At 36.6% G+C, this 19,465-nt stretch overlaps 1 protein-coding gene across 1 annotated transcript in view; it reads right to left on the reverse strand.

Moving 5' to 3' along the window:
* The window catches only part of SPAG17 (sperm associated antigen 17), a 300,150-nt gene that overhangs the window by 115,181 nt on the left and 165,504 nt on the right, over window positions 1-19,465 (reverse strand). Inside the window, exons 16-19 of the mRNA XM_053591252.1 lie at window positions 16,841-16,902; window positions 16,097-16,210; window positions 8,764-8,918; window positions 338-516 (exon numbers count right to left, since the gene is read on the reverse strand). Coding sequence (XP_053447227.1) covers window positions 338-516; window positions 8,764-8,918; window positions 16,097-16,210; window positions 16,841-16,902 — 510 coding nt within the window. The remainder of the gene's footprint in view (window positions 1-337; window positions 517-8,763; window positions 8,919-16,096; window positions 16,211-16,840; window positions 16,903-19,465) is intronic.

Consider the following 19,465-nt stretch of genomic DNA (forward strand, 5'->3'; position numbering starts at 1 on the left):
CTGTTTCACTGGTCTATGTGCCTGTGTTTATGCCATTGGCATGATGCTTTGATTACTACAGCTCTATAGTATTAACACATAACATTTAATATGCATGACCCATCAAATCTTCCAGATTTGACAGGAAGTGAGGTCAATATAAGACAAATACTCTATTATCTCACCCAGGTACAATTTCATCACATTTGGAATGCAGCTATTCTACTTACTAAAGAAAGTGAAGAGGCACAGGAATTTGGTGGGCAACTTTTTAATGTTAAAATACTTACAGTATTGATTCAATTAAAATTAGGAGAAAGTTCTTGAATTTTAAGTATAAGTTGAATTGGTTACTCACTTTTAGATTTTTTAGGGGAAAAAATTTTGCTAGCAGAAGACATTTTGGCACTAACAGATTTCAATTCCACGTCAGCCTTAGTCCTACTGAGGTCCTCAGTCATTTTCATTTCCTGATACCTGGCTTCTTCCTTTGTGATCCAGTCTTGGATCGAATGGGCAACAAGTTCCAAATAATTCCTTAAGAAAACAAAGAAGAGCAGAAGATATCTGAGTTACTACCAAAGTCAATAAGTACTTAAGGTACAGATTGTGCAAAATAACTTTTCAAAAATGAACTGATTCTGAACTGTCCATGTAACAAATTTAATGAACTTGCATGTACCCTAGATGTGTTTTGTATAAAGTAGTCAAACAAATACCCCGTGGCATATAAGAAACACTCAACATCATTCACAGTTAAAGACATGTAAATTTCCATACAAGTGAAGGACTAACAAGTTTGATAATACCAATGGTTGACGACAGTTTGAAGAATAGTCACTTCACTATTGTCAGCTGGACAGTAATATACATATTACTTGTTTACAATTTTATAGTATATTACAATTTTTTAAATCACCTGCTAACTGACCCACTAGATTAGCTAAATCATTCTAACCTTGCTGTGAAACTCACTGGCCTTGTGTGTATCTACATCTTAAATGCTGTTCCCTAAGCTGCTTGTGCATTTATGTTTGCGTCAGCAATTTGTTGCTAATAAAAGACTTGGGACAAGACCCCCACTCTGTCGTGGACTACGACGACCCCAATCAACCGCAAGAGACGGCACTTGATGCAATCAGCAAGAGGGTTTTATTCCAGCATGCTGGGGCTTAGCTCGTAACTCTCTTAGGAGCAGAGGAGTCAAGCCCCGAACAGCAGGTTTTACAAGCTTATAAAGGCAAAAACCACAAAGTAGGGAGGGGTAGCAGACATGGCAGGGGCTTTAACCACAAAGTAGGGAGGGGTAGCAGACATAGCAGGGGCTTTCTAGATAAGAAGAACTCTGGTTCATTACTCAACTGTCTTAAGACAAGATTAACAGTTAAACATTTGCTTAGCCCTTTTATCTGCTTCAGCTCGGGGCTATCTCCTGGAACAGTTACAAAAGGTCACATTCTCATGGTAGGGGGCGAGAGGTGCTGCTACAGGTCACATTCTCATGGTAAGGGGCGAGAGGTGCTGTTACAGGTCACATTCTCATGGTAGGGGGCAAGAGGTGCTGTTACATGGCTGGTTCCCCCCCCCCCTTTTGGATTTGGTAGTACTTTCCTTCACTTACAATGAGTGAGTCATATTTGTTCTCAAACTCATGTATGTTATTTATACTGATTAGTATAATTATTTTTAAATCAAATGTATATACATTTATAACACATGAATCCCCCCAAAGAGATGAATGTCAAAAGAGATTTATGTCTGGAGTGGTAAGGTAAAAGATTTTGATTTAACAATCAAAATTATTTATTGTCAAATTATGTGAAAGTGAGGCCTAACGTTTTGAAAACATGTAGCTGTATTATATACTCAATTTGCTTCACAGTTTTCTTTAATTCTTGATCCTCTTGGAAGAAATCGACTAAAAATTGTAGACTCAGAGTTATGAGTACTCAACATCTTCACTGAGAGGGTACTAGGTATCTCAAGCTCAACATGTCCCCAGATGAACTCCTGATCTTCTCCTCCAAACTGTGACATCAAAGTTCTTTGACATTTTAGCTGAAGGCAAATTTATCTTTTCAACTGAGTACACCAAGTACCCAGGTGCTGCCCTTGAATACTCTGATTTCCTTATATTCTTCTTCCAATCTAACAGGAAATCCGTATATTGTAAATCATTTAAAAATAATCTTTAAAATAAATATTTACAATATATTAAAAATATAATCACTTTTCACCCCCTTTACTGCTATTGCCCTGACCTGAGCCACTATCTCCTCACTAGGATTGTTGCAGTAGCTTCCAACTGGCCTCCCCGCTTCCACCCTTGGCCTCTCTGAGTCATCCTCAGCACAGCACCTATGTTGACCCTTTTAAATCTTAAGTTAGATCATGTCTTTCTTCTGCTCAGCATCTTTTACTTAATCTGCATCTCAAATAAAAATCATAACAGTTATAAGTGACAATGAGGGACATATATCATATAAACAGGCAAATCAGCATTCAAATGACTGGACAAAATAAAGAATAAGCATAAAATGATGATTCAGAAAGTTTACCACTAATAGATACTTTTTGAAAAATTTACTCACAAATGTATTCCAGTTGCATCAAAAAATATCAGAGAAAGATGACAACATTGGATATAGGTAAAAGGGTCAAGAAAAAAAAGCAAAACAATTTACTATTAAATTTAAAGAATTATGCTACTTATTTGTGATTAGAAACAAGAGGGACTTTACCTAACAAATGCAATCAGTGTAACCTGGTTATTGTACCCTCAATGAATCCCCAACAATAAAAAAAAAAAAAAAGAAAAGAAAATTAGAAGTAACATTTCTAGGCAATTTCAAAATGGGAAGTAGTGGGTTTATAAGAGGTAAATGAAAGTATGTTAAAATTTCAAAATACTGTTTGTAAAATTCTATTAATATCACTAACTCAGATATGATATAAAAATGTTTAAATTTCTGACTCAAAAGGATAAGTATAACCTCTAGAAGAACGTAAATACAATTATAACTTTAAAAAAAATCTCACACCCAAAATTCAATAAAAATATTATCTAACAAAAGGAAGGAAAGAGATTAACACTAAAGTAGAAACATGTTTATAAAATTAAATTGTAAGAATGAAGCTGAACATATCAATAAACATAAGTGATTGGATTAAATTCTTTAAAAATTTAAATCCTTATAATTATTATTATTAAAATCCTTTAAAAGATGGAGGCTATCAGAGTGACTAAAAAAATACAAAGGTATTATTTATATTACCTGAAGAGAAGTCAGAGTATATAAAGCACTGTTTAAAAGAGAGTGGATTGAGAGGCTAAAGAGGGTGGATTGCTGGAGTTCAGGTGTTTGAGACCAGCCTGAGCAAGAGCGAGACCCCATCTCCATTAAAAGCAGAAATACCCATGGCAATGGAGTAAGACTTTGTCCCCCTTCAACTATAACAACAAAAAACTCAAAGAAAAAGTGAAAAAGTAAAATTAATTCCTTAAAACAAAACAAAGAGAGAGACAGAGAGATAGAGAGAGAGAGAGATCTATAAAACAAAATGATGCAGGAAAATAAAAGTTTGGCAAATGGCTGAATAAGAAACCAGAAGTCTGGGTCTTTGATGATTTTTTTAAGTAGCTGCACTATCCTAAAGCACTGTCCAAGTCTAGATTTCTTGCTACAGGAGAAAAATAATCCCCTTATTCATTTAACCACTGTAGTCAATTTTCCATTAATGTAGTAAAATGCAGTTCCCCACTGACATGTGTAAAATGATTAGGAAAGTTTTATCAGTAAATTCTTACATAAAGAGGTCTGCCCAACAATATAGCAAACACAGTTATAATGTATACAGGATACACAGAAGGACATTTTGTCAGATTGATAATAGTCATCCATTAAGAAGGACGCATCTACAAACAGACTCAAAAATAAATTTACACACACACATGTGCACACACATATTACACATATAGAATAGAAAGTAACACATCCATATTAACAGAGATATCAACACATCCTTTTTAGAAACAGACATTTATCATGAGAATATTCTGTTTAGTTTTTATGCCAATAGACTAGATGTCAAGCATGATTCCCTAGAAAGAGAAATTACTAAAACTGATGGAAGGATTAGAGGGCCTGTGAGAAGATTGACTTTGGAAGAACAGAAAAGGTTGTAGACAATTGATTCTTCATCCCTTCATATTGCCACCTCTTTCCTTGGGTGGTTTTGCCTAGCCCTAAGCACTACCTCAAAGTGATTTTCCATGGGAAGAGTTATGCAGCTCTTGTGAAAATGGATAAAGTACTACAGTATATAAACTACCATATTTGTGAATAAAGGGTTAGCAATAGAGCCTTGAAAATGACCTTGTAGTCTCACTCCTGATAGGATCGTTTGTTGTTTTGAAACAATCAATTTAATATAAACATTGGTATGCTTTGACTGACTTGTGTTCTGTGAAATCCCAGATCTGCAGGCTTACACTTTCAAGTGGCAACCAAGAGTCGACATGCAGTTTTGGGTGGGAAATTGAAGCTGTGAAGAGGACCCACGTGGTCCCTTGGTGCTCATCTTTAGCAGCCACACACACCCAGCATGGGGGGAGGGAAGCCAAGAAAACAGCATACTGGGGCATCTGCTAAGCCTCCTGCTGAGAAGACGCTGGTCATGCTGTATTCTGCCCTGTATTGTTGTATAAAGCTAAGTAAACAGAGAAGTGGATTAAAGTCCATTGCACTGTGTGAATGTCTATCTGTAACCATTCTACTGCTGGAGCACCAAGGTCATTAAAGAAATACTAATTGCCAATTTATTTCATGAGGCTACCATAACATTGATACACTTCTAAGTGATATATTTTATGCATTGGGGATAATAGTATAAAAATCACTGAGAAGAAAGTTATGAAGTACATTGTATAAGATAGATGAACGAGAGGTGAAAATCTTATTCGTAAGTGATTTATCTATTTTAATAAGTTATAAAGTCTAGATAATAAGCCAACATACTGACTTTTATTGCTTAATTCATGATAATTCAAAGCAAAGTGTTGCTAAAATTTTTATTAATGAGATGAAGAGTGGGAAGAGGCAGGGTTTGCAATTGGCGAAAGTGTATGTGTGCATATTTAACCCTAGGATTTGGTACTCTGTAATTTCTTTCTAGGTTCTCTATCATTTTTGTTTCTAACATCAATTATATCTTTTCTTTTTTAAACACTGCATTTTCTAACAATTTATTATGGCATGCAGAAATGCAAATAAAAATATAACTTCAATGTGTAATTTCTCCCATTAATTTCATATTTATTCTATAGATTGCTTTGGGATTTTCCTGTTTAGATAATAATCTCAACCACCAATAAGTACATTTTCATCTCTTCAATTCTTACACACTAAAGTTATGTTTATTAAATTATTGTGCTGGTTTAGACTTTCACTGAATATTGCTCAGATAGGTGTTAGTGGTCATCTCAGTCTTGTTTCTATTGCACAGCATGCTTCCAGCATTTCCCAATTAAGAATGATGTTTACCTGTTAACATCTTCAAAGGCATCCAGAAGACAATGAGATAATTGTCTTTTAATGTGCAAGAAGAAATTAACTGTCAATCAAGAAATGTGTACTGAGCCAAATTATTTTTTATGAACAAAGCTAAAATGCAGACATTGCCAATACATTGATTTTATAACCAAAGATCTTCACTCTGGGAATTTCTAGAGCCTGTATTTCAGGATGAAAAAGAAATAAAAATTCTATTTCTGATACATGTATGAATTTATTCCTGATAATTATTCATATCTTTTGGTGTTTAACCTTTCATGTAAGATTTATCAACTTTCACAAACATTGGTTATAAAAACAAATGCAATAAACTATCTAAATTTTGAGCTGAAACATCAAGATAGAAATGAAGATTTATACTACAATGATATAAAATGTGAAATGGGGATTTGATATATGAAATTAAAGAAATCTATTTTACTTGTATTATTTGGGTAGAAGATAAAAGCACTTATTTTAGACTTCGTTAATTTAAAAATACATATGCTTCGTTTTCGGGTCTCTCGTTGTGTTTTTTGGTCTCAAATCCAAGAAATCATTGCTAAGACCAATGTAAAGGCTTTATGTTAAAATTTATGTTAACATAAAGTTTTATGTTAAAATTCATTTTGATTTAAGATAGAAATCCAATTTCTTTTGTTTTCCAATTGACAAAAATTCTATACATTCATGAAGTACAAGTTTTGAAATATGTATACATTGTGGAATGGCTAAATTGAATTAATTAACATATGCACTATCTCATGTAACTTTTTTATGGTGAGAAGGCTTACAATTAGAAATCCAATTTCGTTCTTTTGCATTTGACTATTCAGTTTTCCAACTATCATTTGTTGAAGGGACTATCTTTTCCCCATTTTATGTTCTTGGCACCCCTGCTGAAGATCAGTTTACCTTCTGATTATATGTGAACTTCTTTTGGGGATCTTTATTTTGTTCCATTGGTCTATGCGAGGTCAGATGGTTAAGTATGCGAACACATCCTAGAAAAATTGCTACATACGTCATTGCTGAATATCACTATGGTCACCTTTGAAATACTCTCTTTGGCTTTATGGTGACCATAGTGATATTCAGGAATGAGGTATGTATTGGTTTTTCTAGGATGAGTTTGTGAACTTAAAATGTCTGATCTCATGTGTCTGTGTTTATGTCAGTACCATACTGTTTTAATTACTGTAGCTTTGTACTATACTTTGAAATCATGAAATGTGATATTTCCAGCTTTGTTCTTCTTTCTTAAGATTGCTTTTACTGTTAGCGATTTTTCATGGCTTTACACAAATTTTGGAATTATTTTCTCTATTTCTGTGAAAAATGATATTGGAATTATGACAGGGATTGAAGTGAATCTGTAGGACACTTTGGGTAGTATGAACATTTTAATTCTTCCAATTCATAAATGGCTTCTTTAATTTTTTTCCATCAATGTCTTATAGTTTTCAGGGTACTGACCTTTCCCTTCTTTGGTTAAATATGTTTAATACTGATATGTCTACACAGACATTATCATATGTATTTATTCTGATGTTGACAAACTATACAAAATTTTTTCTTTAATATTATGTCTTATATATCTTTTCCCACCCATTTATATCTGGTAAAATGTGTATGCTGTATCTTTAAAATCTACTCTATTAATATTTGCCTCTTAGTTGAAAATCTAGTTCATATATTTGAAATGTTCAAATTCCTAGAAAAATATAAATTATAAAACTAATTCAAAACTAAATAGAAAGCTTGAGGAGTTTAATAACATGACAGAAGTTGAATCAGTAATGAAACATCTCTGGTACTTTATCTGAAATTTCTGTGAAAAACCAAAAGAACATATATCTTAATTTTTCCATAAACTATTTCAGAAAATAAAAAATAGACATAAAAACAAGACCATATTTTAGATAATTTATGAGGTGAATATAATTTCAATACCAAAACCAGACAAGAACATTTAAAGAACAGGAAATTACAGTTAAGTCTTTCCCATTAGTACAGACACAACATTATAAACAATATATTAAAAAGCAAATGTAAAAATTTATAAGGAAGATGACATGTGGACAGATTTGGCTTACCACAGGAATGCAAGATTAGTTCAACACTAGAATATCTGTTAATGAAATGTAGTACTTTCACAGATTAAAGAAAAAATGTGAACACTTAAACTGATGCAGAAAAATAATTTCATATGACTTAATAACCATGTATAATTAAGAACTCATAGCTAACTAGTAATAGTTTAACTTGAGAAATAGTTACACAAATCCTACAGCTAAAAAGTACATAATTCTTAAATATTCAAAACATTTCCTTTAAAATTTAGAACAAGACAAGGATATCCTTTCAAAATTATATATCAGGTCCTAGACAACAATTAAGACCAGAAAAGAAGTAAAAAGTCTAAGTGTTGGCAGTGAAAAAAAAAAACAAAGAAAAATATGGATTAATAGTTCAAGGTATTACATTGGCACATATAATTAAAAAAAAATCATTTTATGACTTTAAAATGTGTTTGTGTGTACCACACATAATGTATTTCCCCAATTATTCTCTAAGTTCATTCTATTTATGTTTCTGTATCCCTGAGGCCTGAAATAATGCTATATAAATAGTAAATACCAAAGATATATTAACCAGTATTGAATAATAAATGATGAATAATGAATAATAATGAAATGCCTTGTTTTTAATGAGACAGAACAAAGTTCCAAGAGAGCAAAGAAATAACTAAGGAGCTTGGAAGAAAAATCCCTGATTCCTAGAGTTCTTGCTTTGCTGGAAAGCTGACTGCCATGTTGGTATATCATTCAGTTGCCCTACTTTGGAATCTTCTCCAGATTAAGTGGAGTTACCCAAAACGAGTCTGTAGAATGTCATGTTTTGTGGTTCCTATGTGAAATCTTTCAGAGGCAGTCTTATTGGAGTCCAAGTGAATCAGATATAATTTAATAACATCCCCACTAGGCCCCAGGAGGGCAAGAATGATGCCTGTCTTTTTTAGTGGCCTAGATGCACTGCCTATCACAGTGCCTGGCATGCAGAGACGTTCAATTCAGTGAGCTGAATTTAATCTGTGGTGGTGCACAAATGTTTTCACTGAGGTGAACCACCTAGCTTAGGCTGAAAAACTAAAACTGAATTAGCTAAGTAACTAACAAGCTAACTAAATGCAAGTAACTATCCTGTTAACTAAGCTATCTAAGCTGGTTACCTGAATCCAACATTGGAGTGAAGAGCAACCTTCCAATCTTCGCAATGCTGACGTTGCATATTCATCGGATTATGAAAGACTAAAAGTAAAGAGTTGTCTTGGGTGTGGTAATAAGAATCAACACACCTGTATTGCTGATGGGCTTCTTGAAGAACCTGAAAATCAAAACAATTGCATTGCATTGTCTCCCCCTACCCTCCAAGAGAAGGGTTTCCTGCTGGGGCATTTTCTTTGCTGTCCTTTTCTTCCTCCAAGTTGTTATTCTAGTTGAAATTCCCAGAGTATGCTTTCTCAAGTGCTAGAAGGTGACAGTATAGATGGTAGATAGCCTTGGGGGCATTTCAGCAGTTCTTAAGGAAAAACAAATTCTAGGCTTCAGGCATAGAGGCATTTGCTACAAGTGTTCCTCCTAAAGGTTGGGTATTTATCCAGCATTTTCCATGCCCTCATAGTTCATTTCGTTTGCCACCGTTAGAACCCCCAGATAAATAGGTGGTATGGACTCAATTGTGTCCTCTCTCCCAATTTATATGTTTAAGTCTTAACCACAGTGTGCAGGTATTTAGAGATGGGGCCTTTGGGAGGTAACTAGGTTTAGAAGAGGCCAGAGGATAGGAGCTCACCATAGCATTAGTGCCCTTGTAAGGAGAGGCCCCAGAGAGCTTGTTCTCCTCGTCTCTCTCCCTCTCCCCATTCTCCTCACCCTCTCCTACTCCTCTCTCTGCCACGTAAGGACACAGTGTGAAGGCTCAAGCCAGGAAGAGAGTCCTCACTGGAACCCCACCATGCTGCCCCTCATGGTGGGGTTTGACTTCCAGCCTCCAGAACTGTGAGAAAATAAATTTTGTTGTTCATTCAAGCCACTCAGTGTGGTATTTTGTTATGGCAGCCTGAGAAGACTAAAATAATAGGGATGATTACTTTTCCTGTAATAAACTCTTATTTTTCAGCATAAACTGGGGCTAAGAGAGTATAAGAACCAAGAACACAGAATTTGTGTGTTCCAGTGTCAGGGCGCATACCAATTTTTCAACTCTGAATTTTACCATTCCATACTCCACAGGGTGCTTTCCAGGACACATGTACCGTGCTGTATTACAGTGGGATGAGGTGAGAGGTCTTCCCCAGGCCTGTTTTTTACTTGCCCTAACTATGGTCCTTTCTACAACCACCGCCTTCAGATGCATGGCAATGCCAGCCAGCAGTGGAGGGCGACAGTGGGCAGCTGCTTGGCTGCTTCTCTTCCACTGCTAATCAGCAGCAGGAAATTGTCTGCAGGAGATTAAATTAGACAGCCGTGGGCTTTTGTTTTTGTTTCCGATATCAATCTAATGTAGGCAACTTTTTGTTCTCCACTGTTTGGATAATCGGAAGGCATGGAATTGGACATTATGTTAGGAAAGGGCTGCTTCAGTTTTGTTTTCAATTCTACGCTGGTAGCATAACCAAAACATTACACTTATTTCCCCAATCTAGCTGCCTTTATGAGTGTCTTTACAGAGTGGCACTTAAACTTTTACATCTGTTCCCTGAGAGCCAATGTAAGAAACATACATGTGGTGAGTATCTGCCTTAAAAAAATGTTATGTGGGGTACTATCCATTACATAGTGACTTTTTTTCAAAAGGCAAATTTCTCTCAGACTATAAACCCTGAAAACAAATGTGTTTATTAATGATGAACATATATCCTTCCTTCTATTAGTTAATAAGTGAAAAGTGTAGATAGTTGTGCCTAAAAAGGAGATCAGAGAGGAGGTGATCAGGCCAGCTGGGTTGAAAGGGGAGGGCGACCTGCCTGGGTAGTGCAAAGGTGGTGTCTGCGACCAAGGGGGCACTTAGAGACCCCTTTTATATGGGGCTGTAGGGGGTGGGCAAATTCCATAGCTTGTCTGGAAAGTTAGGGTCTGTTGGCCCAAACTTTGGGGGATGGGGGTAGACAGTTCCTTTGTGTCTTTGTCTTAAGAGGAGAGGAGGAGGGGGAAAGGGTTCATGTGCAGCTGTGTTAGGTTCCTCAATAATGAGCCCTGCAATCTGTGTTTCCATGTTTGCCTTGGGTGCTAGGAAATACAGCACTAAGTTTCTCAGAGATATAGCTGCTATCAGTTAATGTTTGAAAAGCTTTCATATCTTATCTTCTTTGTTTCTATTTGGCTTTTGTCCTTCATTCAATATTCATATTGTTGGTCTGATTATTTAGTTAAGTATTTCATTAAAAAATGAATATTATGTGCTAGGAACTGTACAGGTACTAGGAAAACAAAAATGATAAGGTAGATAAGATTTTTTTCTCTAAAATATGACTAAGATTTTTCTGGGAACCAGAGGTATGTGAATTATAGATTATTCTGGAATTCAGAGAGGTGTGTCTAAGAAGATGAAATTGATGGGAGTATCTGATATATAGTTTTGGACTGGAGTAGACCAAGAATGGAGGTGTTTAGGAGAGTAGTGCAGTGGAAGAGGATGGAGGTGTTTAGGAGGGTAGTGCAGTGGAAAAGGATGGTAGTGAGATGGAAGTAGTGGTAGTTGTGATGGAAAAAAGTTTGAAACTGTATTTGGAGGTGTACCCCTTAATGTACCCACTAATGATGGGTCAGATATGGGGAACAAAGGAAAGGCTGAGATAAAAGATGGTTTAGCCTTTTTATTTGAGCAATTAAATGATGGTAACATTTTCTGAGATGGATAAAGGAAAACATATGCTTAGGTGGGAAAATTATGAGCTTTATGTGAAACACTGGATTTGAGTTGCCTGTCAGAAATTCAGGTGGAATTTTGGGTTAGGTATACTAACATGGATGTCTAGAGAGAGGTAATTTGGAAGGTAAAAATTTAGACATTGTCAGCATTAGGTAGTATATAATACTTGAGAGCATAAAAAGAAGTGTCTATAGAGGAGAAAAGATGACCCAGGGCTTCCTGGAGGCTCCAGAGCCATGAGATACTTCAATATTGAGATGTTGGGTAGAGGAAGAGAAGTCAACAAAATTCCAGATAAAACACTGAGGAAGAAAATAACAGTGTCTTGGAAACTAAAAGTAGATAGTGTTTCATGGGAAAGTGATAAGCTCTGTGATGTTGTTAATAGGTCAAAGATGATGAAGACAGATAAGCGTCCATGAGATTTGGCAAAGCAGATTATTGGTGACCTTAAAAAGTGCAGCTTCATGGAGTGTGGAGGACGGAGCCAATATTAAATAAAATAAAGTTCAAAATGAACTTTCAGTTAAAGATGGAAGATTAAGCACTTGTATTCCTTAACACCTCACTAGAAGAATAGTACATTTATTGTTTTTTAATATCACAAGAGAGGAGAGACAAAGGCAAGAAAATTTTAGAAGCTTGAAAGAAAAAGGGTAAGTGGTACCTGGCTTAGAAGAATGTAGAAAGCCAAATCCTAACAAATATTATGAGAGAACAGAGATAACCCCATTTGTGTGCATAAATGTAGAAAGTTTCAGGAAATGGCAACACAAGGCTGTGCTGAAAGGGGGGTGAAAGCAGCTCTGAAAATAGGAAGGTAAAAGTCTCTCTGAGAAGCAGTCAGGCCCTCCAGATCCCTGATCATTCTGAGCAGCCAGGCCACACCTGTCTCCCACTCCAGCAGAAGGAAAGAGGGTATCTATACATAGCAAACCAATGGGGCCTAAGAGTGGGACACTGGACTCCACTGATGGGCAGGTACCTTCCAGAAAAAAAGTAAACTGTGTAAAAGTCTAAATCAGTGCTGTTCAGTAAAAATATATGGTGACCCACAGTGTAATTCTAAATTTTAAAGTAGCCACATTTTACAAAGTAAAAAAAAATAAAACAGGTAAAACTGATGTTAATGATATATTTTATTTAACCTAATATGTAAAAAATATTATTTCAACATGTAATTGATAAAAAAATTCTTCTTCTTCTTGTTTTTTTGCAGTTTTTGGCCAGGGCTGGGTTTGAACCCACCACCTCCGGCATATGGGGCTGGCACCCTACTCCTTTGAGCCATAGGTATTGCCCAGTATAAAAATTCTGAATGAAAATATATGATTTTTTTAAGTCTTTGAAATCCAGTGTATACAGCACTTACATAGCTATAAAAACGCTGTGTACAGCACACTTCTTGCACACCTCAGTTTGGACCACCTCCACGTCAGGCACTCGGAAGTTACATGTGAAGTACGTCTAGATTCTGAAAGCGAGATGCATCAATTCCTTCCTCCACCGCTCAGTTCCCAAAACTCTGACAAGAATATTTCTATCTTGTAGATAAAAGGTTAAATTTATTTTTCCTGAAGAATCTAAATGTCCTAAGAGAACAGACCTAACATACCAACATTGATGAGTGTCCCAAGGAAGCCACCCAGCTGGATCACCCAGCAATGACATCTAGTTATTGATTAACTCCATCTGACCTCATATAACACTTCCTCTTATATTTTTAGTGTTATTGTTAATATGGGCAGAGAGAAAAATATTAGATATTACCTACTAACATAAACAATGGAGGCCAATAAACTAAAAGAAAAAAGAATAAAGGAAAAGAGACAACTTGGGGAGAAGACAATTTCAAAAGACTTGAATATCTTCATAAAGATAAGAGAAGATATTATTTCATGAATGTAAAAAAATCCTATAAAAAAGTAATTTGGAATTATAAATAGAACTTCAGGAAATTAAAATTATGGTAACAGAAATAGAAGGCTCAATGTAAGAATTGGATGGAGGCTGAGCATTATTTCCATAAGAAAAAGACAAAGTGTTGGAAACTAGGAGAAAAAAGATAAGGAAACAGAAAGGTTAGTCCAGAAGGTCCATCATCAGAATAGGAGTCTCAGGAAAAAGAATAGAGAAAATTGGTGGGGGGGTCGATTTTCAAAGAAATGATCATAAACATTTCCCAGAATATAAATATAGGACTTTCTGGGTTGCACTGGCCAGAATAACACACAGAAATAGAACCACAACAAGGCACATCAAGAGGAAACTGAGAACATTGAAATGAAGGGAAGATTTTAGAACTTTCCTGAAAGATGAAAAAGACATACCCAAACCATTAGGAATCAGAATTTTATTGCTTTATTCTTAAGAGACTCGCTGGGAAACCAGGAGACTATTAAGGAGTACCTTTATAATTTTCAAAGAAAATGTTTTCTAACGTAGTATTTTATATACAAACTGTCAGTCTATGTAAGGGTAGAGTTAAGATGTTTTCAAATATCAATACCTCAAAAATTTGCCTGTTGTATATTTTAAAGAAGCTGCTGGAAGAGATAGTTATCTACATAAAAGAGAGTAACCCAAGAGAGAAGATATGCATAGCAGAATACAGGAAAGGATATCTAACTGGGAAGACACAATCAGGGCGGTCAGGATGATGGTGAAGGGTGGACAACAGCTGTGCTGTGTACAGTATATGGGAGAGAGGCCACTACGAGATGGGCACAAGCAGGCGGAACACCTGTCAGGTTTGACTGTATTGAGAGGAGACTTACTCTGTGGTAGAGAGTTGAGGGATAAATTAAAAACAAAAATGCCAGGTGAGGTGGCTCATGCCTATAATCCCAGCACTCTAAGAAGCTAAGGTGGGGGGAATCCCTTGAGCTGAAGGGTTCAAGATCAGCCTGAATAACAGTGAGATTCTCCACTAAAAATAGAAAAACTAGCCAAGTGTGATGATGGGCACCTGTAGTGTTAGCTATTCAGGAGGCTGAGGCAGGAGGATCACTTGAACCCAGGAGTTTGAGGTTGCTGTGATTTCATGGCACTCTAGCCTGGGCAACAGAGTAAGATTCTGTCTCAAAACAAACAAACAAACAAAAGAATCAGAATACTATACAATTCAGCTGTGAATAGCATAGCATTTGTTGATAGAAATAAAGTAAATATTGAATGTTGATCTAATAAAAAATTATGATAAGTAAACAGTGTCAGAGAGTGGAGAGGAGCTGGTGTGAATGTGGGGATGTAGGGGTGTGTACATGCACACGTGTATTGCATGCAGAAAGTGAAGAGATGCTGGTGTGAATGCGGGGATGTGAGGGATGTGTACACGCACATCAGAGAGTGGAGAGGTCCTGGTGTGAATGTGGGGATGTGAGGGGTGTGTACATGCACATCAGAGAGTGGAGAGGTGCTGGTGTGAATGAGGGGATGTGAGGGGTGTGTACACACACATCAGAGAGTGGAGAGGTCCTGGTGTGAATGTGGGGATGTGAGGGGTGTGTACACGCACATCAGAGAGTGGAGAGGTCCTGGTGTGAATGAGGGGATGTGAGGGGTGTGTATATGCACATCAGAGAGTGGAGAGGTGCTGGTGTGAATGTGGGGATGTGAGGGTGTGTACACATACACATGTGTTGCATGTGGGTGGACAGAGCTATTTTCTCAAGAGGGAATCAATTGATAATGATGCCCCCAAACTAAAACGAAAATGAAAATAATATGCTTGTTGTTTAGAGACGATTGAATGAAGTAACAAAAGAGACAGGTGACTGGGTCAAAGATTTTTGACTCTGGGAATGGAAGAATGGTGGGGGAGGAGGACAGGAGGCGATTGTTTTTTGTAATGAGACTCTTCACAGAACTTCCTGGCTTTAAAAATATGTAAGTGTAAAACTTTGATAAGAATAAAATTCAAGGTAAAAAAACAAAGCCAAAATGATTTTTTGTAAAAAAGAAAAAAAGGAGTTAGTTTTAGGAATACTTGTTATTTTGCATAGTGGTTGAGAGTACAGAATCTGGGGCCAAATTTCCCGGGTTTATATCCTGTTTCTCACTTACCAGCCATGTGACCTTGGGTAAAAGTGCTTATTTGTCACGGTGCCTCAGTTTCCCACTATTTAAATAGTTTCTACTTTATAAGGTTATTGTGAGAATTAAATGAGCTAATAATACATATTAGTCATTGCCTAGCACATGTTATGTGGTCAATTAATGCTAGCTATTACAGCTTCTATTGACCTGTTAATTGAAACAGAAAATACTGTGCAATGTGGTGAAAACCGAATAAAATGGATGGGCAATATGGGAAAAAATGGGAGTTGCTTCCCAATAAAGCCTTACTTTTTTTCCCAGTGAATATGTGCAGTGGTATTATATGTTTCTTTATTTCTGAAAATATTTTTATAAAAGCATCCTATTGGAAAGCATATTTTAAACTGTTTCAGAAATTCTCTGGGAATGCATAGCTCAATCTGGGAATAAACTCATTTTAGAGCTGAAGCAAATGAGAATATTGATGTGAAATAGGTCTAGGAGAATGACCTAGAAGTGAACTTCAGCTCTAAATCGCGACTATTCCCCAGACCGACCTGACCGTTTCCCGGGGAGTCACCGTCCACAAATACCTGGAGCAGGACCTTGGGTTTAAAGTGCTCAGTGAAACTCCAGTCCATCAGACTGCGCTGCTGCGTTCGCTTGATGTCCTCTAAATCTGCTTCCACCATCATCTTCTTAGGTTTCTAAAAAAATTAAAATAAAACAAAATCACAGGAACACAATTTCAGCTTTAATTTCTTTAAGTCCAAAAGGAGCCCTCTTGGTCTGCATCAACTAACCAGCATGTACTCCGTCTAATTGGAGAAATCTGCATATGTATAAATCCATATGGCAACATTTTAGGAGAGCTGCTGCCAAAAAGAGTATGCCTTTGACTTTTTTTTTTTATGGGCAACATAATCTAAATATTTTTATTGTTAGGTTATACTCTTCTGAGTCCTGTTAGCAATTATAGGCAGGTTTTCTGAACTCACTTCAAGCCCGGAGTTCTTCATGACTGTATGGTCAGCAGGTGTTTGTGAGGTTGCCAAGCCACACTGTCTAGAGAGGAGCATGGGGCTGGGAAGTTTTGCTGAAGCTGGCTAGTCGAATTAACTCCTTTTTCTCCAGTTCAAGCTGGTCTGGGGATGTCTGAATAATTTCTCTTCTCTAGCATCAGCTTTTACCTTCTAAGCATCTCCCTCCGTCTCTCTCTCTCTCTCAGTCTGTCTTTCTCTCCTCCCAACCCCCTTTTTAGTGTTTCTCACTTTGGCCCAAGGTTATTTCAGATAATTTTCCTTGTCATCTATACTTTTAGGAAGATAATTCCTTACCTTTTCGAGGGAATCAGTCTTTGTGACTGCATCGTCTTTGATCTCATCCTTCGTGGTCTGCTCTGTAAATCAAAGACACCAACATCCACTTGTGTTCTGGCTTTGTTCTTTCCTTGGTTAGCGCTCTGCCTCTTTGTTACCCAAATGATCTATGTTGCTGTGCTGAAAAGGTAATTCCTAAAAGGCATGTTTCGTGCCTCCAAAAAAGCATTTGTGTCAATAATTCTAAATCAGTGTTTACCTAGAAAAGTTTAGACTGTGCAAAAAAACTAGCTTCTTGTATGATGTATCTTAAATCTTATCAGGTGTTCTGCTTTCAGACTAAACCACTCACTTCTAATAATATGCCTTTTTAAGTTACAAATATTTTCCAGTTAAACTAAACCAATTGCTTAGTACATGTCATTTATCTTGTTGGTGACCAGTAGAAAGACTTTTCAGATTTCTGTGCATTTTGTCTGATGTATGAGAGACTAGGGCAGGGGCTGGGCACATGTAGGATCAAGAACTGGCAGAAAAATGCCCCTCCTATTAGAAAATGATAGTCTTTCACCCTTCTGCACAGCTCTTCTTCCATTTGTTAATCGTGCATTAGTTCAAAATCTGTTTAATGAGTGTCTGCAGATTTACAGATGGAGTTATAAAAAAGTTAGTTAAATAAATAAATGAATGGGTAGCTGGACCAATATAGGTTACACACACTGGCTTTCCCTGTCACCAGAGAGTATACTTATGTGATGACTGGGATTGCAACATCATTCTTGGCAATGATACAAACAGCCAGGTGAATGAACAGGAAGGGAACCAATTCTTGTTAATTTCTGTATCACCAGAAAAAGGAGTTCCATGATCAAAATGTTTAACACAGATAAACAAACACCTTTACTGTGAATGTCCCAGAACTTGTAGTTTGTTCTTGTAATTGTGAACTTCTAATAAGGAAATAGAAAAAACATATAGCATTTTCTTTTTTCAAAATTGACCACAGAAATGGGAGTGTGTAGGTGTATGTGTGTGTGTGTGTGTGGGTGGATCTTGTGGAAACATACTTTGATGTTGTTAAACTACTAAGCAAAACTGTTTACTTACCAGCCTTGAAATAATTACAAATTATGTCCCATCAAGTTATATACGAATGGCTCCAGCCACTCTCCACGTGCAGCCCCTTACTCTTCCCTGCTTATTCCCCTCCAGACAGACAGGGTGGCTTGCTGTGTCTTGAGGGTTGTGCACTTGCCTCCCGCCGCCCCTGCCTGGCGTGCTTTGCTCTTAGATGTACAACTGCTGCACCCCCTTACTCCATTCATGTTGTTGCTCAAGAGCCTTCGGCCTCTTACCCTGCTTCGTTTCCTAATTATAGCATTTATCTGTGCCGATACTATTTATTTGTTTATGGTCTGTCTCTCCACCTTGAATGTAAATTCCTGAAGAACAGGAACTTTATCTTATTTTCCTTACCATTCCCTGAGCACACAGCACCTAGTAGGAGCTCAGTACATATTTATTTTTTAAAATTGAATGAGAGAAATCCACATATATGTTGAAAATGGAAATGAATGTGGACCTATATAGCAAGAGTGGAAATGTGGTAGAAGACCTGCCACAGAAACTTATTCTGGAGTAAGTGTAAGATTTGACCTTTCTGCAGCAAGGAGAGTCATCTTTGGGTTTCTAGAGGGAGAAGTTAATTATGCCTACAAAGGACAGGCCAAGGTTTTTCTTTCTTTCAGGAGCATAGCTACTTACATTTTTGCTAACAGTTCCATCTTGTTTTGGGCTGGTAAAGGTGACATCATGAATGTTGCATTTTGATTTAGAGAGAAACTATAAAGCCAATTCAGTTCAGTATTTATATAAACATATCCACTCAAAAGAAAACTCAGGCCAACTATAACTTTAAATAGACCATGATATCCCCTGTGTCCTTGAAGCAATTGATATGAAATCTGTGGAATAAAAATTATTCTATTTTGTGGTCTGCCAGATTTCTGGGAGATTTGATATTCCCTCCTGAGTCTACGCATCCAGGAGAACAACTCTACAGTTTAAAAAATATGTTCTAAAGATTACACATCAGTAATTTTGTCAAAGGAAAGAACATTCAAAAACCAATCTGAACTCTTTTGTAGTTAGTAAAAATCACCTTTTCTTTCTTTCTGATTTCTGCCTTCAGCCGCATAATCCTTTGACAGTGTGATTCAGTAGTTTTTTGACACATCTGGAAATAGATGCTTTCTCATCCCTTTGAAAAACAGCTTTCCTAATCTGTTTTACTTTAGAGATAACAAGATCCCTCTGCAAAGCAGTTATTTTATTAAGAAAAAAGACACCCAACAAGTATAAAGGGCACATCTAAACCTATAGACTCGTGGTCATCAACTCTCAGGTTTTTCATTAATATCCACTGGGCCCTGTCAAGTACAAAACCTGTTTCAGATGGAAATCCAGTGTTTGGTTAAAAAAAGCACAAATATTCAGTCCTTCATGTTCAGGAACAGTTTTTTATATGTATTTGATGCTAAAACAGTTATGTGGGAAATACATGAATGATTCCTGCTTTAAAGAGAATTAAAGTGGCTGCTTTTGAAGTACGATTCAGAGAGTTAGGAAAAAAAATGTCAGCTC

This window comes from Nycticebus coucang, chromosome 5, assembly GCF_027406575.1.
Source record: "Nycticebus coucang isolate mNycCou1 chromosome 5, mNycCou1.pri, whole genome shotgun sequence".
In the NCBI taxonomy this organism is placed as follows: Eukaryota; Metazoa; Chordata; class Mammalia; order Primates; family Lorisidae; genus Nycticebus; species Nycticebus coucang.